Source organism: Ammospiza caudacuta, chromosome 6 (assembly GCF_027887145.1).
Source record: "Ammospiza caudacuta isolate bAmmCau1 chromosome 6, bAmmCau1.pri, whole genome shotgun sequence".
NCBI classification, from domain to species: Eukaryota; Metazoa; Chordata; class Aves; order Passeriformes; family Passerellidae; genus Ammospiza; species Ammospiza caudacuta.
The window spans coordinates 60535934-60558749 of NC_080598.1; the positions used below are offsets into that span (position 1 = coordinate 60535934).

The following is a 22816-nucleotide window of genomic DNA, read 5'->3' on the forward strand; positions in this document are numbered from 1 at the left end:
TCAGCCCCTCCTGGTCTCGGTTTAAATGTAGCTCACTGGATAATTAACTCCATCTTTCCAGCCCTGCTTTAACTGTTTATTTAGTGTCACCCCGTATTACCATCACTAGCACTTTCCTCTGAACAGGAGGAGCTGGAGGGTTTCACCTCCCAAAAGGAAATTCTTCGTAGCTTAAAAGAATCAGCGTCCAGGAGGTACATTAGCGAAAAGGGAAGGGGGGAACGGGATCTGGGGGTGCCATGGCAAAAGCGGGAGGAAACAAGGGTGGAGGTGGCGGGGACAGGGACAGAAAGACGTATCGGCCCTCGGAGAGAAGAAAACAACGCGTGATCACCTCTAATCCTTTGAAAAATGTCCCGGTAAGCGCGCGAAGAAAGAGCCCTTTGTGCCCTGGGGATCGGCCACATCGGGAAGGCCTTATCCTCATCCTCATCCTCATCCTCATCCTCATCCTCATCCTCATCCTCATCCTCATCCTCATCCTCGTCCTGCCCCAGCATCCCGGCCCTCCTCGGGCAGCCCGGGCCGGCCTGACCCCGCGGGGCGCGGGGGGACCCCTCGGTGGCAGCCCCGGGGCAGGGACAGCGCCTTTGTTTGTACAGGTGTCGGGAGGGCAATTTACCAACAAGTAATTAAAGGTCGCACCGGTCTGCGGGCGAGCCGGGCCGCAGAGAAGAGCGCTGCATATGGACAGGGGTTTGTTCTTCCTCATTAAAAAATAGAATAATAAAGGAGGGGGAGTGGAGGGAGGAAAGAGAGGGGGAGAAAGAAAACACAAATCCTTTATTGTTGGGGAATAAGCCGGGAAGCTGGCTGTCTCCCCGCGCCCCGCATTCGGCGGGGAAGGCGGCGCGGATCCGGTATCACGTTGCAGATCCTCGCTCGAGATAACGAAATGCGATCTATTTTTCAGAACAGCAAGTGGATGGGAAAGGAGCCTCCACAACACAAACCTCATTGACTTAATGGGCCGGTTTTGGGTTTCGCCTTCGAAATGTTGGGCGAGTGGCAGCGTTGTGTTTCTGCCCCGCCGGTTCCCAGCCTCCAGCCCCGGTTCTCATCCCGGCGAGAAGCGGCTCCCAAAAACCCGCTGCTGGTTTTATTTTGTTGCGCTATTTGTTTCCTCTAGACCCTCGCACTTATAGGAAAAAAAAATTATTTTTGATTGGGGAAGAGCTCTATTTCTAAGCTCGGAAGGAAACCGGGGATGTATTTGGTTTACTTTTTTTTCCTGCCTTGTTTTGATTTTCTGGCGAAATCGAGGAAAAACCCGCAGCGCGTTGCGTGGGCTCCATCTTCATCCCCGCCCTGCGCTGTAGAAATACATCGAATAAATAAGGGAATAAATGAATTTCCCGCACAAACAGAGCCGATGGGTGCCCGGGCAATGGGGGCGAGCAGCGGAGGGGCCAGGGCCCGGCGGCGGGGACAGCCCGGGGAGCTGCGGCCGGGCGGGCAGCGGGGAGATGCTGCCCGGGGATGCTGCCCGGGGATGCTGCCCGGGGATGCTGCCCGGGGATGCTCCTGCTCCACCGGCAAAGCAAGCACCGAGAGGGGCCGGCGGCAGCTCAGAGCCGTTGTCTTTTTCAGTGGCTTTTTATTTTTATTTTTCCTTTTTTTTTTTTTTTTTGCCTCCTTATTTATGTTTTTATTTTTTGAGCGGCTCGAAACTCTCATTTTTGTCGTTGATTTTGTGATTTTCTAAGGGTTAGATGGGATGGTTCTGGAAATACATTTGCCTCTTCCCTTGGTTCAAAATGAAAGGCTTTCAATTTTTAGGAAAACCAACACCGGAGCCTTAAGGAACATTGACGCTCAGCTTCTTTGCCTGCAGCAACTCCCAGGTAGACCCCGGCGGGTCTGTCCCCTCCTTTTGTGAATTTTGATGAGAGGGGAGAATAAAGCTCCGCTCAAGAATCGCGAGGAAGACTCCGCTCAGCCCTCACCCGTGTCCGTCAGCTCTTCCGCCGGCCGCATCGGGATAATTTGCTTATTCCCAGCAAGAGCGGTGTTTGTTTGGGTCGGCCTTTTACAGGAGGAAAAGAAAAAGAAGAAAAAGACAACAACAACAAAAAAAAGGAGAACTGTGAGGGCAAGAGAAGCCCGCTCTCGTTACAACGCCCAGGGGCTTCCCCAGCCCCGCGTTGCGTTTCTCTCCTCCTCATCCAGAAGTCACAAACCCTCAGGTCCGAGCTCTTCCCGAGCCGAGCCCCTCACTAGAAAGAAGAAAATAAAAGTTAAAATGAATAACAATAGAAATGAGGGATGGGGGAACGCACCCCTAGGCTGGGCAGGGCGCTGCTCCTGCAGGACGCGGCCGCGGGCGAGCCCATGCCTCGTAATTCTGCGCACTTGCTCCAGACTTTAGGGTATTAGTTGATTTTAGAGCCGGGTTTAAGGCTCCGTTCCGGTCCCCACACAGCTGCCTTGTCAATAAGGATCTGTTCCAAGTAGACATTCCTTCTGGGAGGACATTGCAGCTCTTTAAGACTTCATCTGCAGCATCATAAGTACTAAAATAAAATGGCAAGGGAAAATTACCAGACACATGGTCATGGGATATGGAAGCGCCCTGACTCCAGCGGACATAGTGCAGTCGCTGTACAGACTGGGTGGCAGGGGCTTAATTTAAACAGCACCGAGACGCGAAGTACGTGGGAAAAACAACAATCCGGGTTTAGGAAAATATCGGCCTTTCCCACGTCGTGGTGCGGGCAGGGAATGGGGCAGGGAACGGGCAGGGAATGGACAGGGAATGAGCAGGGAACGGGCAGGAAATGAGCAGGGAACGGGCAGGGAACGGGCAGGGAATGGGCAGGAACGGGCAGGGAGCGCCCCGGCTCCCAGCCCCGCGGCCGGAGCGGGCTCCCCTTCCCTCGGAGCAGTGAACGCAAATAAATCCGACTTGGTAGGTCAAATAAATCCCACTGTCTTAGTGAGGACAAACAGGTTTTAAAGAGCCCCGCGATGGCTCTTAGCACCCGCGGAACGAACTCATTCCTGAATCCAAAGCGATCTGGAGTGTGCTTAAAATACGGGCTTCGACTTATCTAATCAAAGATAAATACAGCCATAAAGACACCCCCTGCCCCCCGCTCCCTGCCCTTATCTCACCGCATTGTCCTCACCTCCCTGCTGACAATAGATTATCTTTTCTTAGGGAGCCTAATTGTTTTCTAATTTTTTAAATAATTGCTTTCGAGCGGGGGTGTGCAAATGAGGATTAGGCCAATTAAAGCGCCGCCGGTGGGTGCAGCGCTGCTGCCCGGGATCTGCTCGGGGCTGCCCCGACCCGCCGGGCCCCCCCGGGGCAGGAAGGAGCGCACGGGCCCCGCGCCTTATTCAGCTCCTCACCAAAGCGTTATTGCATTATTTATTCATCCCCAGCTCGAAGGTAATTAAATACTTTGGGCTGCTTTGGCAGCGGGCGGGCGGGGGGCAGGAGTTTTGGGGCGGAAAAAAAAAAAAGATGGAAGAAAGAAAGAAAGGAGAAAAGAAAGCAAGACAAGCGGAGGGCGGCAGCGGCTTCCCCGGGGATGCGCCCGGGGCGGCGGCGCTCGGCACAGGCGGCGGCGGGAGGGACGCGCAGCCGCGGCCGGGGCCGTGTCCGGGGCCGTGTCCCCGCCGCCAGGCCCCGCCCGCCCGTGCCGAGGCTCTGCCCGCCGGGCCGGGCCGGGCTGGGCTGGGCTGGGCTGGGCTGGCCGGGCTGGGCCGGGCCGGGCCGGGGGTGCCCAATCAGCGCGGCGCGGGGGCTCGGGCGCTTTAAGCGCGGCGGCGGCGGAGCGGGGACAAAGTTCCCCCCGGCGCCGCGACGAGCATCCCCGCTCGCCCCGCACGCCGCCCTCGGCTGCCGCAGCGCCTCCCCGCTCTGGGGCCGGCACCGGCACCGGCACCGGGATCGGGATCAGGATCGGCTCCGGGCCCGGGCCCGGCGGGCGCCTACCCCGCGCCCCTCCGCCGCCGCGCTCCCGCGGGGTGCCCGTCCCTCCTCCTCGTCGTCGTCCTCCTCCTCCTCCTCTTTCTCCTCGCCGTCCTGCGGCCGCCGCCGCGCTCGGCCATGTCGATGCTGCCGTCGTTTGGCTTCACGCAGGAGCAGGTCGCCTGCGTGTGCGAGGTGCTGCAGCAAGGGGGGAACCTGGAGAGGCTGGGCCGCTTCCTCTGGTCGCTGCCGGCCTGCGACCACCTGCACAAGAACGAGAGCGTCCTCAAGGCCAAGGCGGTGGTGGCCTTCCACCGCGGCAACTTCCGCGAGCTCTACAAGATCCTGGAGAGCCACCAGTTCTCGCCCCACAACCACCCCAAGCTGCAGCAGCTCTGGCTGAAGGCGCACTACGTGGAAGCCGAGAAGCTGCGGGGCAGACCCTTGGGCGCCGTCGGCAAATACCGCGTCCGCCGAAAATTCCCTTTGCCCCGCACCATCTGGGACGGCGAGGAAACCAGCTACTGCTTCAAGGAGAAATCCCGGGGCGTGCTGCGGGAATGGTACGCCCACAACCCCTACCCGTCCCCCCGGGAGAAGCGGGAGCTGGCGGAAGCCACCGGCCTCACCACCACCCAGGTCAGCAACTGGTTCAAGAACAGAAGGCAGCGGGACCGAGCGGCGGAGGCGAAGGAAAGGTACGTGCCACCCTCCGATCCCCGCTTTTCCCCTGCTCCACCGTGCGGGGGGCGTTTGGGAGCCCCGGGAGCTGCTCCGGGAGCGCGGCGAGTACGCGGAGCCGGATGGGATCGGAGCGACGAAAACACACGGTTCCCTTCCCTTCCCCAAATCCCCCCCCCGCTTTTTTCCTTTCTTTTTTTTTTTTTTTCTTTGCTTTTCTTTTCTTTTTCTTTCTTTCTTTCTTTCTTTTTTTTTTTTTTTTTCGTAAACCGCGTTGCCTTTTCCCCTTCCAAATGGGTTTTTCACTCGTCCTCACCTGCCCTGGGGCAGCAAGCAGCCCCCACCGTGCTGTTCCAGGCCGCTCGGCCGCCTTTGTTTGCGAGCCGGGAGCGATGCGGGGAGCGCCGGGGATGCCGGGTCCTGTGCGGCCGGGGTCGGGCAGGGCAGCTCTGGAGCTCGGAGGAGGAGGGAGATGCAGCTCCGGGATGGAGAGGCGGGGGAAGAAGAGGGAGATCGGGATGAGGAGGCGCTGGCCAGGCCGCCCGTACCGAGGCCACCCCGGAGGCGACACGGTGGCCTCGGTGCGAGGCGGCCGCTCGGCCCGGGGAGACAGAGAGCCACGGAGGGAATGTCCTCCAGCCACCGAGGCTCCTGGAGAAAACCCCGCACCCAGCTCGGCCCCGGGCCGCACTTTCATTTTTAATTAAAAGGAAAGGAAAACCGCCTCTCAAAAAAAAAAATCCCTTCCTCCTCCTCACCTAAATTATCGGGCTGTTTGGTGTGTTTATTTGTAGGAGTAGTAAAAGAAATAGGGACGATCCGTTATGAAATTATTAGGATTATTTTTCCCCCCTTGAGAAGCATCTGCTCCCACGCTGGAACTAAACGCGAAGGATTTACGGTGGGCATTAGCACAATGCCCATCCCCGCCGCCTCGTGCCCGCCTTAACATCCCCGTCCTGCGATTATTTATACAAATTTAATTTTTTCTTTTTGTCTTTCCGCAGAGAGAACACGGAAAACAACAACGCGGCCACCAACAAACCGAACCAACTCTCGCCTCTGGACGGGAGCAAACCGCTCATGTCCAGCTCCGAGGAAGAGTTTTCTCCTCCCCAAAGCCCGGATCAGAACTCGGTCCTGCTCTTGCAGGGGAACCTCAGCCACGCCAGGAGCTCCGGCTATTCCCTGAGCGGCTTGGCCGCATCCCAGACCCCGCACAGCCTGCAAGGCCACCAGCTCCAGGACTCGCTGCTGGGACCCCTCACGTCCAGCCTGGTGGATCTGGGATCCTAAAGGGCCTCGCCGGAGGATCGGGAGAGGAGGTTCTGCTCGGGGACAGAGGCTCTGGGTTGTACACAGAGGACAGCACCCGGTTTTACAGGTCACCCGCTGATTGCTAACGGGACTCTCGTCTCTTTTCACACAACCCCACACCGGCTCTTGCTCCAGTTCCCCCTCAGCGTCTCCCACTATCACCACGATTTTTTAATTATTGTTTTTTTCCACGTAGCCAAACGCAGAGAGCGGCAATACCTGTCATCAGCCCTTCGAGTTCAAACGAGATCGTCCCAACGGGAATTACAAAAAAAAAAAAAAAAAAAAAAAAAAAAAAAAAAAAAAAAAAAAAAAAAGAAAGGAAAAAAAAAAAAAAAAAGAAAAAGAAAAACCCCAATCCCTGCTGGATCCGATTGTACCCAAACAAATGCCGCGGGCACCGTGGGGCAGGGTCGGCCGGCACATCCCTGCTGCTGCTGCCTGGCCCGGTCCCCGAGGAGCTGGGACGGGGACAGAGGGAGAGAAACGCTGCACCGAGCCCTGTGGCCGAATGGGAGGAGGGAGGGGAAGTTACGTTTACATTTTTCATATTTAGCCTTACCAAAAAGATTTCGATCTAGTTTAAATTTAAAAAAAAATAGAAAAATACAAAAAAAAAAAAAAAAAAGAAAAAAAAAAAAGAAAGAAAAAGGAGTGAAAAAAAAATATCAAAAGCTGCAGTATTAGAGTTTTACCAAGTGCCTGTGTCTGACCGCGGCCGCGCGAGGCAGATACTGAGTGGGCTCCCGTGGACCCGCGTCCCCCACTTTTCTCCTCTTCGGTGGTGAAACGCATCGATGCGGCTAAAAATTAGGATAATAATAGTAATAATAAAATCGACGGCCATTTCCTCCCAAAGTGCCCCGCCGGTTCCCCGCTGCCTTCTCCCGCCCGTGCCCGCCCTCCGGCTTGCAGAGAGCCCGCGGATGGCGCTGCCTGTCTCGAGTATTTGTTACCAAAAATCGCATGTGCTTTCGAGTTTATTTTCTATTGTACCTAAACAGTCTAAATTAAACAACGCTGATGGCAGAACACCCAGGCTGCGCTTTTCTTTGCAGGGGCGAGCCCGTGCCCCCCTGCCCGCCCTCGCCCCTTCCCCACGGGCTGCAGCGGAGCTGAGGAGGAGCCGGTGCCTCGGTAAGGGAGCAAGGACGGGGACAGAGGAGCCTTGGAGCCCGCTGTGCCCCCTGAGAGCAGGACACCCGGCCGGGAGGGAGCGCCCGGCCCGCCCCGTCGGGGCCTCGCCGCTGCCGGTTCTCCCTGTCAGCGTTTTGCATCATTTAGTGCGTGTTTATTTAGGTCTCGGCCGTGTTTGTGCTCGGGGTCTCGGGCCATGGAGAAATGTCACCCTCTGCAGGAGGGTCTCGCCCGCGTCCCTCCCGCTCCATCCGCAGCGCGGAGCCCCGCGGGGATCCCACCCGCGGCCGGGCCGGGCAGCGGCTCCGTGCCCGGCGGAGATGGGGTTTATTTATCAATGTCACCCCGCCGGGCTCCGGGGACAGAGGGGGAGCCGCCCCGGGGCTCTGGGATGGGCTCCCTGCCGCCCCTCGGGGGAGCCGGAGCGGATCCCGCCGGGATTTCTGTGCCCACGGAGCTTTGGGGGGCATGGCCGGGTTAGGGGGGACCTCCTGCCCGGCGGGCACAGCGTGGCACCGAGGGCACAGCGCGCAAATGCCGCGCACGGACGCGCAAATGCCGCGCACAGAGCTGCTTGCGCTGCTCTGCGGAGCCGGAATTGTGGGGGAGCACGAAACCCCCTCTCTTGGTGTGCAGCGACCCCCAGCCCGGCTGGGGAAGGGGACAGGAGGCGGCTCCTGCTGCCTGACCCGCCGGGACATTGGGGGACAGGACGGGACAGTCCGTGCCCCCGCTCCGGGCTCATCCTCTTGTCCCTTTTTGGGACCTTCATCACCTTCCGGGGGTCCCATCCAGCGCAGCCGCTCCGGTCCCTCGGGCAGAAAAGGGGAGCTCCCGGGGAAATGCAGGATGTTTGTAGGGTCAGCAGCTGCGGGCTCCACGCCTGGAGGATGGATAAACTCCAGCTCCGTTTGTTTCCCAAACCGCGGGCTCGGTGAAGAGGAAGGATAAATATCGCCCGGGGCCGCAGCCCTGCGCGGCGGGAAAGCCAAGCAAAGAGTCCAAACCAGGAGGTATTTTCAAAGCAAACAGCTCAAAGGCGTGTAGGCAGGGACAGGGTTGGTCGTTGAAGGCTGGGGAAGGTGCCATGGGATGCTCCCCTTGCCCAAATCCCCCTTTGCAGCACACACCTGCAGCCCGGAGGTAGTCGCAGGTCCCCCAACCTCAGAGACCTTCCCACCCCGTGCTCTCCATTTCCCAAAAGGGAGAGATTGGCAACAGGTGGGAGGTGGAAAGGAGGGATGGAGGATGCTGAGGGCATCCCCCTGGAAATACCTCCCTAGCCAGCCGTCAGGTAGGAGCAGGGCGGCCCTGGAGCCGAGCCAGGCACAGGTTGCTGAGCTCTCCTCCATCAGGTTTGACCTCGCAGCAAGCTTTTCACAGCAGGGCCAGCCCGGGGAGCAGCCCGAGGCTCCGTCTCACTGAACTCTGCTTTGTGTTTCCACCGGCAGGAAGGGGTTAATTCGCCCCCTCCCCACTCCCGTTCACCCCCCAGGACAGATTTCACACTGTGTCCAGGTCAGCCAAAAAAGGGGAGGAAACAGAGCAGCAGAATGATTAATTCTACCTGCTTTTCCCATGAGTGATCACCTGCTTTCGGGGTCATGAATAGCAGGTAGCTCTCCCCGTCTCCAGCTCTGAGAGCCTCATTTGTTTGGTGACAGCTGAGTGACAAGACCTGAAATCCGAGCCCTCAACTTTGCCTGATGTGTGGATAAAACCCTGGATGTTCCCTCAAACATTTCAGGAAATGAAAGTTGTAACGCGATCCCTCGTGCGCCCACATCTCCCCCAGCAACACACAAAAGCTCAAAGGAACCTTCTCGGATTAAATTCAGCCTGGAGAGGATGGAAGGAAAATGGAGAGCAGGCTGAGAAAGCTGGAACTGGCAGGCTTTTCTCCAGCACTTATTGGAAATGTCTGTCCAAAGCAGGGATTTAGAAAGGTCACCTCCACTGTAAGCACTTCTTCCTCTGTTGGATTCAGATGGGCAGCCTGGTGCTCCCCAGCCCATCCCCACCTTTGGGACAGCCTGGGGAGGGCTGTGGGGTGCACTGGGGTTCCCCAAGCAGGAAATTTAGTGTATAAAAGCAAATACCCAAGGAGAAAGGCAGCCAGCTCCCTGCTCTCTCCTTGTTTAATTTCCTGGGTCACGCTGAGCCAGCGCTGTCCTGTCCCCAAACCACAGCTCTGCTCTGCCCTGTCCTGCTGCCATCTCCTGCCAATCCCCTTCCCCACCAGCCCCCCAAATCCCACTCTCTGCCCCCACAATCCTGGGTCATGTGTTGGCAAACCCTCCACAGGAGCTGCTGGTGAGGAGTTGACGCTCGCTCAGCCCTTGGATTTAAATCAACATTTCCAGGCCTGGCTCCCTAAAGCTTGCACATCCCCAGCTGCAATTCCAGGAGCCCAGAGCTAAAATGTGGCACGTTTGTGCTCTGTGTCTTTGCAAACCAGGCCTGAACAGCCAGAGTTTCATTTTAAGCACGGGTTTTTGGGGATGTCAGCACCTGGAATGAGTCCAGGTGTGTGGAGCTGTCAGGATTAGGCCAAGGCATCCCAACCCCCTCTCTCCTGGGCAGGTGTTTGATGGAGCTGCCTGTCACTAGGCAGCCAGTGGCTGCTTCTGCTGTTATCCAGCCTGAAGATAAAGCACTATTTAACAACTGTTTAACTATTCCTGAAGTGCTCCAGGATCTGCAGGCTCTGTAAAAGAAACAGCGCTCGCCCCGAGATAACTCTTCACCTCTGAGCTTCTCCCTTGCTCCTGCTTTTCTCCACTCATGAGTGCTGCACAGGGGGAAAATCTCTCTGTCTGGCCACCCCATGTGCTTTGCTGTCAGTGATTTTGCACCCAAGGAAGGGTTTGCAGAGGGGTGACACTGCTGGACATTGGTCTCTGTGCAAGCAGCCTGCCCCCCGTCATGAACAGCAGCAGAACACAGAATTTGCACATTCTGGCTGTGGCAATCCGTGTCCAGGGATGGATTTTGCTGTTCCTGCTGGGGCTGAGGCTCTCTGAGGGCACCAGGTGCTGTGTGGGGAGGGCAGAGGTGGCCAGGCCGGATCTGCAGGGCTTGGGGGCAGAGCACGGAGTAACCTGAGACCCGGCCGTCCTTCCCAGCTGCGTGGGGACGCAGCTTTAAATATGGAAATGAAGGGAAATTTGCCTTAATCTTCAGGCAGAGAGAGCAAATTGCCAGGTTCCACAGAGGTTTCTAGTGCTCACCCCAACTTCTGCTTGAAAGGAGGGCACCAGGCTGAGCCCCCATCCCTGCCACCCTGTCTGTCTGTCCTTCCAGCTGGACTTTCCACCAAGTGCAGCAACATTCCCTCTCTCCCTGTGGTTTATACCATTCATCCACACCTCGTCAAGTTTTAAACAGAGGCTGAACTTCCTCTGAAGCATATAATCCCAATCCTAATAATGAGGTTAAAGAGGCAGATTTAGTTCAATTACGGTTTCCTGTTTTCATTTGTCCAGCGCTTTTGGAAAATACCTCTGTGGGCAGAGAGGCTCCTTCTCATCCCTGTCTCAGCTTCTCATCCACAGCCCAGCTCTGCAGGGATTGAGATGCTCTGGTGTCTGCTCAGACCCAGATGGATTTCATGTGGAAATCCTCATGCCTTCATCTCAGGAGGGAAGAAAAAGGGAAAATTCTCCTTTTCCTGACTTCAGGATGGAAGAGCTTTTAAGATAATGGCTGGAGCATGGATCAGCGCTGTTTTACAGGAGGGAAACTGAGACCTGGGGAGATGACAGGGCTGCTGAAGGTCAGAGCAAGGGCAGGTGATGGGCTGGTGCTCTGCACTCCCACACTGCCTCCCTTTATAGTCCCCATAATAACCCACTGCATCTTATCGTTATGTAACACAATATTCCTAGTAGGAGACAAAACCAATTGACTAAAACACAATGCCAAATGAGGCTTGTGGCTAACACTCCCTGAAGAAATTGTCTCTTTTCTAGAACTGAAAAAAAACACCCCCCCAAAAAAATAAAAACAAAACAAAAAACCCCCCCCAAAAAAAACAACCAAAAAAAAAAAAAAAAACAAACCCAAAAAAACCCCCCCAAAAATAAACCAAAAAACCCCCCACACCAAACAAAAAAATAAAAACAGCCCATGAAAATTAGAAACAATTGAAAAATGAAATCACATCTGCAAACTATCAGGGTGTTTCTGCTGAGCCCCAAAGGGAGCCTGTGTCCCCCAGCCCTGCTCCCACTGCCCTGTGAGGGTGTCACAGGGACCTGCAGCTCTGTCCAGGAGGGCACAGGAGGGGTTTTGTGGCAGTGTCAGGAATGCTGACAGACACAGCCTCTGAATAGCTTCATTCAACAGAGGAGCAGCACCATCCTAGGGCAAATCAGAGATGTATTTAAGGAATTAAGGTCTCTCTATGAGAGATGGCAGGAAAACACGAAGAGAAAGAGTTCAAGAGGGAAATAACTCAGTTTATAAACTGCTGTTCTCTTCCTGGAAGCCCTCCTAGGCTGGGCAGAGGCACTGGCACAAAGGAAGTGCAGAATTTACCAGGAATCCTGCTTGGATCTCATGGCCAGCAGCTGCAGGAGCAGCCCCAAGGGGAGCAGGGGCTGGGAATGCTGTGCAGGCTCAGCAGTGCCCATGGCAGGGACAGCTCTGTCCCCTGATGTGGTGGCATCCAAGCCCTGGGGGTTTGCAGCACTGCCCTTCCCGGTGGATCTGGGCTGGGGATGCTCTGCCCCGTTCCAGCCACCCCAGTGAGCTCTGCTGGGTGAGCAGTGAGGGAAGGACATGAAGGACATGGCTGGGACAGCCCAGGCTGGACACACATCCCTGCCTGAGCCTGGAGGGATCCCCCAGCCCTGGCAGTGCTCAGGGCCAGGCTGGATGGGGCTCTGAGCAAGGACATTTCCTAAAGGACAAACCCTGACTTGCACGGTGATATTTTTTTTTTTGTGCTGGTTTAGTGGAGGGTGTCTCTGCCCATGGGATGGTCTTTAAAGTCCCTTCCAACACAAACCATCCCACATTTCTGTGATTTTATGGATTTCTCTTTTTAGAGGCAACTTCTCCAAAACCCAAGGAGGAGCTGATGGGGAGGTGGGATTATTTTTGGGGGAAACAGCGCAGGGGATGCTGGAGCTGTGCTGTTCCCAGGAGACACAGAGCCAGCTGGAGTGGACAGACACACAGAACAACAGGCTGGCCAAGGGGCTGATGGCCCCTGGGGCTGCCCCAGCTGTGTCTGTCACCCTTGTCACCCTGTTATCTGTCACCCCTGTGTGCAGGATCTGCTCCTGAGCCCCCCAGGCCCCAAGGGTGACTTGGGATGGGTTCAAAAACCCTCAGGAGGGCAAAGGCAAAGCAGGGCTTGAAGATGGGGAGCTGCAGGAGGCTTGCTCAGAGATCCCCAGCCCTGCTCTGCCCCTGAGCTCCCCAGCAGGCAGGGCTGGGCTGAGGAGAGGTTTAGCAACGGGATTTTGGGGGCCTCTCTGCTGGCCTGTGAGACTGCATCACCCCACAGGAGCCTGGGACAGTGGTGTGGCCAAAGCTGTGATGGTCGTGGTGAGGATGGTCAGCAGCTGGTCACCCCCACACCCCTCTGCGGCCTGCTCCCACCCAGGGCTGAGCTCAGGCCTAGCTGGGAGGGTTTAGGATGGAGGAGAATCGAGCCCCTACGTGGTGGGTTTAGGATGGAGGATTAGCAAGCCCCCACATGGTGATGAATTTCAGGGAGGTGTTTAGCACCTTGATCCACACCAAATGTCCAACCAGCTCATCACAGTGCTCCCTTCTGGTTTGTGGATGTGTTGAATTTGCTAATCTACCCTAGATAAGAAAAAGAGGTGATGTTGCATGATCTGAAGATCTGAAGGAACCAGTACAAGGGGGGTTTGTGGAAATCCTTCAAACCAGAAGGAAAAGAGGCAAAAGGAGCCAAATCTGATTTTCCATTTTCTGATTTTCATGGAACTACAGCAGTGCTGCCACAAAGTCCCTGCCACGAACACCCTTCTGATCCCTGCAGAAAATGATCTTCCCTCTCCTTTCTGCAGCAAGGAAAGGTTTTATTTAGGGAACTGCTAAAGGATGAAGGCTTTGGGGACAAGATACTGAAAAACAGAGAGAAAGAAGGGAAGGGAAGGGAAGGGAAGGGAAGGGAAGGGAAGGGAAGGGAAGGGAAGGGAAGGGAAGGGAAGGGAAGGGAAGGGAAGGGAAGGGAAGGGAAGGGAAGGGAAGGGAAGGGAAGGGAAGGGAAGGGAAGGGAAGGGAAGGGAAGGGAAGGGAAGGGAAGGGAAGGGAAGGGAAGGGAAGGGAAGGGAAGGGAAGGGAAGGGAAGGGAAGGGAAGGGAAGGGAAGGGAAGGGAAGGGAAGGGAAGGGAAGGGAAGGAACCTCCCAGAAACTCTTCATGGGTGTCTGATGAGTGCACTCAGCCCCTGCCACTGCTACAGCAGGGACTGCCCTGGCCCAGGGCATGGCATGGATGGGGTGGCACTGCAGGAGGGGATGGGCTGTCCCTGCATGCCCTGAATCCGGCTCTGCACCCCCTGGGATGCTCAGGATGACATTTTGGGGGCTTGGCTTTGCCCAGGACCCCTCTCTGTCCTCATCCCTTGGCTCTGCCAGGGTTCTGTAGCCGCTGGTGAGGCAGGGAAAGGGAATATCCTGAATATTACAGATATATCCTTCTGCCTGTGTGAGCAGGGAGCAGGTGCCCACGCAGCTGCCAGGTTTGAAAGAGGAGCTGGCAGGAGGGGAAGAGAGGCCAAAATGGTGTGCCCAGGGAGGGGGAAACCACATCCAGCCCAAACAGGGGCCATCCCATCCTCAAACACAACAGGACCAAAGGAGATGGGGAAAAATAAAAATATTTGCAAGAAATCTCTCAAGGCAACATGCAAGGGTCCGGGGGATGAAGCCGGATTTAAGCAGAACCCCCCGGCCAGTGATCCATGAGGTGCCCAAACAATGAGCAGGGAAGGGAAGCTGGGATGATGGTCACCAGGAGAACCTGAAACCCGCGCTGGGGAAAACAAACAAATGTTTGGAAAGGGAGCAGAGCCTTCCCCAGGGCCGAGGCAATCCGCCCTTGTGCCAGCCCAGCCCGGGGCTCGCTATCTCTGCGTGCGATCTGCCTGATAAGATTGTTCCCTGCCGAACATGGAAACCGCAGGGATTCCAGCCGGAGTCGGGTTGTCCACCTGGGCACTTTCATGTGGAAATATGATCGCGGTTATTCAGCCGAGATGGGGCTCCGGGCGGGTTTGGGTGTGGCAGCGATGCCAGCAAAGGCCACCAGCGCTGGGGCAATGTGTCCCCAAGGCGCGACAATGCTGCCTGAAGCCGTGGTAGGAAAGCGACGGGCTCTGGTCCAAACCTCGTTGGCTTTCAGTGAGAACAGCTTGGGGTTTTTTGGGGTCTGGGGAGTTGTGGTTGGCAGCTCTGGTGCGATAAAGCCTCAAATCAGAGTCACATGAGCCACAATGGAAGCGGCCATCGCCGCTTTTAGGGTGTTTTGGGTGATTAATGGCCATGATGAGCGGGAGACAGAATCCATAAACATCTCCTATGCATATACACGTGCCCAGAGAGATAAATGCACCTGATAGAGCCGCTGTGCGGAACAACCCACCCGATAAGCCATCCCCAGGAGCAAGGTGTGCAGGATCAGACCCTTGTTTGCAGGTAAAAAGTAGATTTTTAGCGGGTTTTGTCTCTGTTGTGGTTCTAAAAGCCGTGGTTTGGGGCCTGTGCCGCAGCACCCGGCTGATTAGATCCCACCCGCTCTGAATGTCAGCCCTTTCCTCAAGGAAAAAAAAAAAATTAGGAAAAAATGCAGCAAGGGATTGCTCGGTGATGCTGAAAAAGGAACCTCCTTTCACTCAGATGGGAGGGGGATGCTCGGATCCTGCGCCCTGAAGCAGAATGAGGACAATACTTGACCACCTGAAACAGATTTGTGTTTATTTTAAGCATTTAGCACCGTGTAGTCACTGCTCACAAGTTTTAAACCCTGCTGAGTGAACATTTACAGCAGAAATGTCAGCTGGGAGGGTGGATGAGGCAGGTTGGGCTCCCAAACCCTTACCAAGTTCCTGCACCAAGGGCAAAAATCCTGGTGAACAGCAGTTCCAGGTGCTGTGTGGACTCCTATCACTCCTGCCCAGCTGCTGCAGCTCCACAATTGGCATTTTCCAGGGGAATTTGTGCCTTTCTGTCTCTCCCTGCTGCAGGAAAACCCGTGTGAGCCAGGCAGGGAGCTGCACATGAGGCGTCATCACCTCAACAGACAGACCTGGCTAAAAATGAATAAATGCCAGCGCTGCCCCTGCTCTGACATGTCATCCCTCAGCTCCCTCCAGCCACAGCAATCCTGCTATGAAAGGGAAATCGGGGTAAAACTGAGCTTGCAGATGGGATAGATCCTGTTAATCTTGTGTTCCCAGGGCCACTGCCTGCCCTGGAAAGGCTGCATGTGCACAGACACACAGACACAGACACACACAGACACAGACACAGACACACACAGACACAGACACACAAACATACATAAACACAAACACACACGCTCACAAACACACATAAAGACACACAGACACAGACACAGACACAGACACACACAAACACACAGACACAAACACACACAGACACAGACACACAAACATACATAAACACAAACACACACGCTCACAAACACACATAAAGACACACAGACACAGACACACACACACAGAGACACACACACACAAACACATACACAAACATAAACACACACACACAAACACATGCACACACAAACACACACATAAAGACACACACACACACAAAAACACACATAAAGACACAAACAAACACACACACACAAACACACACACACACACACATAAACACACAAAAACACACGCACACACAGACACACACACATTAACACACACAAACACACTCTCACAGGTTTTTGTGTGACTGATGAGGAACCAAACCCTTTACTCCTGCCCATGGGCAGTGTGTCCTGCAGTGGCCATCCTTCTCCAGGGCATGGTGCTCCTGGCAAGGCTGATGTGAAATGACAATGCCTGTAATTTTCTGAAATTCCTTAATCCTGCTCATTTTCTCCCTTTCCCTGGGAGCTCGGAAGCCGCAGTGGTCTCCTTGAGCCCACCCAGCAATTACAAGACATGAGCTCAGCCCGCTGCTGGCCAGAAACAACATCCAGGAGCAGCCAGCAGGAACCAGCACCGAGCCCTGGCAGGGATCTGCCCTGGAGCCTGTCACCAAGGGCTTGGCAAAGGCACAGCAGCCAAATCACAGCGAGGAAAAAGGAAAACATCCCATTTTCCTCCCTGCCTTTCCCAGAGCCACTGCCTGGCTGCTGCAATGTCTGCGTGCCACTTGTCTCTCTCACCCCACAATGCTTCTTTAGGTCTTGGTCTATTTGGCTGACAATTATTTTACCAAATTTGACCCATTTGTCTTTGCTTGAGGAGGTGAGGCCCTTCAGCAGTGCTGGGGGTTTCCAGCCAGGAGGGTGGCATCCAGCAGGAAAAACCTTCTCCCTGGAGAAATCAGATCAGACAGAGCCCTGAGGAAGCCAAGCTAAAAATAAAGGCTGAACTCACAGAGGAGTTACAGGATGGGAGCAGAGGCTGTGGTGCATCCCAGGTTTTATTCTTAGCAGGCACAACTGGAGGGTTGGGGATACATTTACTGGCATAAATCAGCACAGTTAATGGAGGGATGTTGGGTTTTCTTTACATGCTGTGCTCACATTCATGGTCTTACAGCAAATCAAGTTCTTTGCCCAAATCCCCCAGGTTTGCAGTGGCTTTGTGATTGCACTTTATCCAGGCTACCTTGATTTCATGGACTGCTTCCCTCCTCCTGCTTTCCCTGAGCACAGGCAACGTTCAGCCTCCTGCATCCCAAAAATCCAGAGCTGCCACAGTGAGGATGGGGCTCCTCTGCTCCAGCTCTCACCCCTGCACCAAAACCTCACCGTGCACAGGATTCCCTGGACACCCTGCTCTGGCATGGCTTAGAAATGACATCCCAAATTCCACTGCTTGGAAATTCACGGGGTGAAACCATGGAGGGTGGTGGGGGCACAGCTGGGGGATGAGGTTTGGAGGGCCAGGGGGGATTCTGAGCCTGAGTGCTGAGCTGGGAGTGCAGGAGTGGGGATAGAGGAGTGGGAATAGAGGAGTGGGAGTGCAGGGATGGGAATACAGGAGTGAGGATACAGGAGTGAGAGTGCAGGAGTGGGAATGCAGGAGTGGGAATAGAGGAATGGGGATATAGGAGTGGGAATGCAGGGATTTGAATAGAGGAGTGGGAATAGAGGAGTGGGAATACAGGGGTGGGAGTGCAGGAATGGGAATAAAGGAATGGGAATAAAGGAGTGGGATTGAAGAATTGGGAGTGCAGGAGTGGGAGCTGGGAGTGGGAATAAACGTGTGGGAATACAGGAATGGGAGTGCAGGGGTGGGAATGCAGGAATGGGAATGCAGGGGTACAGGGGTGGGAATAGAGGAGTGGAAATAGAGGAGTGGGAATAGAGGAATGGGAGTGCAGGATTGGGAATGCAGGAGTGGGAATACAGGGGTACAGGGGTGGGAATACAAGGGTGGGAATGCAGGAGTGGGAATGCAGGGGTGGGAATAGAGGAGTGGGAATGCAGGAGTGGGAATGCTGGAATGGGAATAGAGGAGTGGGAGTGCAGGAGTGGGAATTCAAGAGTGGGAGTGCAGGGGTGCAGGAGTGGGAATACAGGGATAGGAATGCAGGAATGGAAATACAGGGGTGGAAATACAGGAGCGGGAGTGTTTGACTGTAGGAATGGGAATGGGAGCGGGACTGCAGGAGCGGCCGGTTCCTGGGGCTGCAGTGCCACCTGCTGTCACCGCGGGCTGCCCGGGCACAGCCCTGCCGGGGACACGCCGGGGACACGCCGGGGACACGCCCAGCCTCTGCCTCCCCACGGCCTGGAAAAATGGAGTTAAGCCAGAAAACGCCAGCGGGGAAAAGGCAGCGCTGGGTCACAGGCGGGGAGGGAGATGAGCCTGAGGGGCTCAGGGATACAGCGACACCCGTGGGCACAGGGACACCCAGGGGCACAGGGACACCCGTGGGCACAGAGACATCGTGGGCACAGGGACATCGTGGGCACAGAGACATCGTGGGCACAGGGACACCCGTGGGCGCAGGGACATCGTGGGCACAGGGACATCCATGGGCACAGGGACACCCAAGGGCACAGGGATCTCCAGGAGCAGAGGGACATCCATGGGCACAGGGACATTGTGGGCACAGGGACACCCGTGGGCACAGGGACATCGTGGGCACAGGGACATCGTGGGCACAGGGACACCCAAGGGCACAGGGATCTCCAGGAGCAGAGGGACATCCGTGGGCACAGGGACATTGTGGGCACAGGGACACCCAAGGGCACAGGGACATCCGTGGGCACAGGGACATTGTGGGCACAGGGACATTGTGGGCACAGGGACATCCGTGGGCACAGGGACATCCCCCTGTCCCAGCACCCAGGTGGAAAAGCACCCTGCAGGAATTATGTCTCATCTCCTTCTGGATTGTCAGACATGATCTTTTCCTTCCTTCCCTGCTTAAATGCGTCCTTCAGGAGCTTTACCCAAAATTGTCATCACTTGTTGCTGGCCCTGTGAAAAGCCTGGAATTTCCCCTGTGTCCTCAGAGCAGCTGCTCACTCCCACCTCTCCAATTCAGCCTAAAAATCCAAGCGGCCCTTCCTGGGTCACCCATCCTCAAAAGAGGGAGATTTTGATTATTTAGGATATTAGAAAGAAATTCTTTATGTGAGCATGATGAGGTCCTGGCACAGGGTGCCCAAAGAAACTGTGGATGTCCCACTCCTGGAAATGTTCCAGGCCACGTTGGATGGGGCTTGGAACAACCTGGGATATTGGAAGGTGTCCCTGCCCGTGGCAGGGGGTTGGAACTCGATCATCTTTAAGGTCCCTCCCAACACAAACCCTTCTGTGATTGTATAATTATTACTGTGATTCTTTATTCATTACTCCCAGTGAGAGTTTGTGCTCTGCACAAAAGCCCAAAAGAGCTGCCATTGTCATTTATGTTGAAAAAAAAAATTATAGAAACCTAAAGAAAAAATAAAAACAAAATTTAAAAAATAATAAAAAGGGAGCAGAGTCATCCTAGTTGCTGAAAATTAAGCATTAAGGGAGAAAAAAATGCTCACGAAAGCCAGATCCAGACCGGCTGGGCAGCTTTCAGAAACAACAACAATTAAGTTTGGAGGAAACCAGATACTCGCCATGAAAATTTGCAATTCTTTGCTGAACAAATGTTTCCATGGCAAAGCTCAGTTCGCCCTTCCCCTGCGCTGTCAGCTCCGGAGCTGGGATGCTGTGCAGCTGGGCAGGCAGTGCCCAGGGGCCCCAGCAGAGCTGGCACTCAGCACCCAGCCCCTATTTGCCTTTTAATCCTCTACCTGTGGGGGTTAGGGCATGAAATGCATCCATTCCCCACAGGCAGCCCGGTTTGGGGAAGGACGGATGCGAGGGGCTGATCCCTGAGCAGGAGCAGAGATTGGGATGGGCACGACCAGTGCAGAACCCTGCTGGGCATTTCAGGAGAAACACCACGTCCAGCCTTGGGGTCTGGAACCTCATGGACAAAACCATGAGACTTTTAGGAGTAAAAATCTCATCTTTAAAAGATTAGACTCACACTTCAATGATCCAATTTTTAAATTTTTTTTTTAATTATTATTATTTTCTCAGCACAGACACAAAGTAGCAGCACATTTCCACATTCCCTGCAATCCCATCCCGGATCCAGGCAGGAATTGCTGGGTGCAGCTTTCCCTCAATCCCATCCCGGGTGCAGTTTTCCCTGCAATCCCATCCCCAGATCCAGGCGGGAATTGCCGGGTGCAGCTTTCCCTCAATCCCATCCCGGATCCAGGTGGGAATTACCGGGTGCAGTTTTCCCTGCAATCCCATCCCCAGATCCAAGCAGGAATTGCCGGGTGCAGCTTTCCCTCAATCCCATCCCGGATCCAGGCAGGAATTGCCGTGTGCAGCTTTCAGAGCCAGGGAGGTGCCGAAGTTTCCTTCCAGCCCCGCTGGGAGCAGCAGGGAGAGGCTGCATCCCAAACCCTGCACTTGGACCCCGCCAAAACGGAACGGGGAAAGCAAAACCAGGGGGAAAGGAAAACCAGGGGGAAACTTGGCTGTGGCTGCTCCTTTCTCTGGCTCCTTGCTCTGGGTGTGAGGGGCTGCTCTGCTCTCTGCTGTGCCGGGTCCTGGGGAGCTGGGAAAGGAGCCAGGGAGGGGCTGGATCCCGGCCAAGGCAGGGATCAGGGCAGTCGTGCATGGGCACCCATCGCCTCTGCCCCCAGTGAGGAGCCCGGGTGCTGCTGCCCTGCTGGGTACAACCTGCACCCCCATCAAACCCCTAAAAACCCATTTATTGCTTCTCATTCCCAGAACCCCCCAAGCCCAGGTCATACAAAATCAGTGAGGGGGGAAAAAATTATTTTTTCTTTTTTTTTTTTTTTCCTCAAGGAATTAGTTCACAGAGGGAAGGTTGTGCAGGACAGGCTCTGAGCTTGGCTGTCCCAGGTGGACACCCACTCAGTGATGATTTGTGTGTCCCATTCCTGCACAGGGGAAGAGTTTTGGGGCCTTCACTGCCCTTTCAACATCTGACTCTCAAGGCTGGTGCATCACATGCTGCTCTTGGCTGCATCCCTCTCTTCCTTGTCTGGCTGCTCCCTGCATTGCTGGGAGCCTTTTCCTGCTGCTCCACAGCCCTCAGCACTCCTTTGGGGACTGTCCCTTGCTCTGTGCAGCTCCAGCTCTGGTTTCAGAGGGAGCCTGTCCCCAGCAGCTGCACCATTGTCATTTATGAGCTGTGCTGACAAACCCCAGCCAGGTCCCTTCACCTTCCCACACCCATCCTCATCCCCAAGTGTGTGTTTGGGGCCCATCTGCCATCCAGGCTCTGTCTGGTCCTTTCCCCCTGAAGGTGCAAAGTGCCTCTTCAGCCTGCCCAGCTCTGGCATTTCACCCCAACAGGCCAAGCATTCACTCCATGCCAAACTGGCAGGCAGCTCACTTTCCTGGCACGTGGCCTCCTTGGCTTTCCACCCTGACTGATTTCTTCTAATTTCATGGTTTTTTTTTTCCTCATCTTTAAAATTCACCTTTGGTTCTGATTAGGTGGGCTTGCAGCACCTGGGCTCCCAGGAGCAGGAGAGGGGAGATTGGATGTGGTGGCTCTGGTGGCAGCAGAGCCTCAACCCTGCTTGTCTTGCCTTTGGGAGAGGGAACTGTGAATCAGGGGCTCAGAGGTGGCCAAAGTGTTTTGTTTTGTTTTATTCTAGCTCCCAGACTATTTTATTTATTGTTTATTTTATTCTAGCTCCATCTATTTTATTCCATGCTCCCAGAGTCCCTGCAGGTCCCACCATGGAAGTGGCACCTGGAGGAGGTGCCAGGGTGAGGAGAGCATTGAGGGCAGAGAAAGGAGATGGGGGCAAGTTCCCAGCCCTGAGAACAGGAATAATGGGGGCAACCACAAAGGAAAAACAAATGTCTGAAATGTGAAGGAAGTTGTTTTTTATGCAGAGGAGCCCCATGGTCAGCTTGGAGAGAGCAGAGATCAGTCCCTGCCTGGCTGTGGCTTCCCAGGGGGAGAATTAGACCCATCTCTGATGGCTCCCTGCCTATCTCCAAACTGCTGAGGGCTTGTGAACCCTGTGCTCCCTGTCCACCTGGGACAGCCAAGCTCAGTCTGTCCTGCACAGCCTTCCCTCTGCCAGCTAATTCCTGGGGGGGAAAAGGAAAAAAACCTATTTTTTCCCCTACTGATTTTGTATGACCTTGGCCTGGGGAGTTCAGGGAATGGGAATCAACAAATGGAATTTTAGTGGTTTGATTTCCAGTGGTTTCACCTCTGGATATAAATATTGGAGCAAGTGAATGGCTCTGGGTTGACAGGATTTGCAGAGCCATGTTGGGATTCATGGGAAAACCAGGGTTCCCTTCCTGGAAGGACATCACTGATTTGGGGTGTCCAGGGGTCACATCTTCTCCCCCCAGTCCTTGAGCAGAGGTGGCCCCTGCCTCAAAGACCATGGGCCAGCACAGAGGCAGGTTGGAGGGATGAACAACAGGGAGCTGAGGACGGTTTGGGGTGGCACATCTGTCCCTAGGATGGCACTGCAGCAAACACTTTTGGCCCAGGGAGATGTGGCGGGGCTGGAGAGCAGCCTGCTGCCACCACTGCCACCCAAACAGCTCCTGGGAGTCCCAGCCTTCATCCTCCATCCTCCCCCACCTCGGGGAGGGAAGGCAGAGAGAGGAGAACCTGGCTGTGCCCCAGGGCTGAGCCCACCACAGCAAATCCCAGCCCTACAAACCGTACATGCTTTGCCAGCCCCCAAAATATCCCAGCCCCTCCACCCTGCTGCTGCTCTTTCATTTTATTTTTAGATCTGTTGCTCCTGTTAGCTCTTTTCTATTTGTTTTTGGTTCTTATTATTCCTGGCTCCCCGCAGTGTTTTGCTTTCCCTCCTCAGCCCTCATCCGGATGTTTATTCTCCCTGCTTGTTTTTCTGCTTTCCCTGGCTGGAGCTGGGCAGAGATCTGTGTTTGCACTGGGCAAGGGCTCTCATGGGGCTGGGCTGGGCCCAGAACATCATCTGGAGACCCCAGCCTGATCCAGGAAGGGAGAAACCTCGGATTCTGGCTTTGCTCCAAGCAGGA

At 55.1% G+C, this 22816-nt stretch overlaps 1 protein-coding gene across 1 annotated transcript; it reads left to right on the forward strand.

Annotated features, from left to right (window-relative positions):
* The first annotated feature begins 3889 nt into the window (after positions 1–3889).
* SIX1 (SIX homeobox 1) lies at positions 3890–6949 on the forward strand. Its single transcript, XM_058807070.1, has 2 exons — positions 3890–4617; positions 5608–6949. The coding sequence occupies exons 1-2, from the start codon at positions 4058–4060 to the stop codon at positions 5894–5896; spliced, it is 849 nt and encodes a 282-aa protein (XP_058663053.1). The 5' UTR covers positions 3890–4057; the 3' UTR covers positions 5897–6949.
* The last annotated feature ends 15867 nt before the right edge of the window (positions 6950–22816 follow it).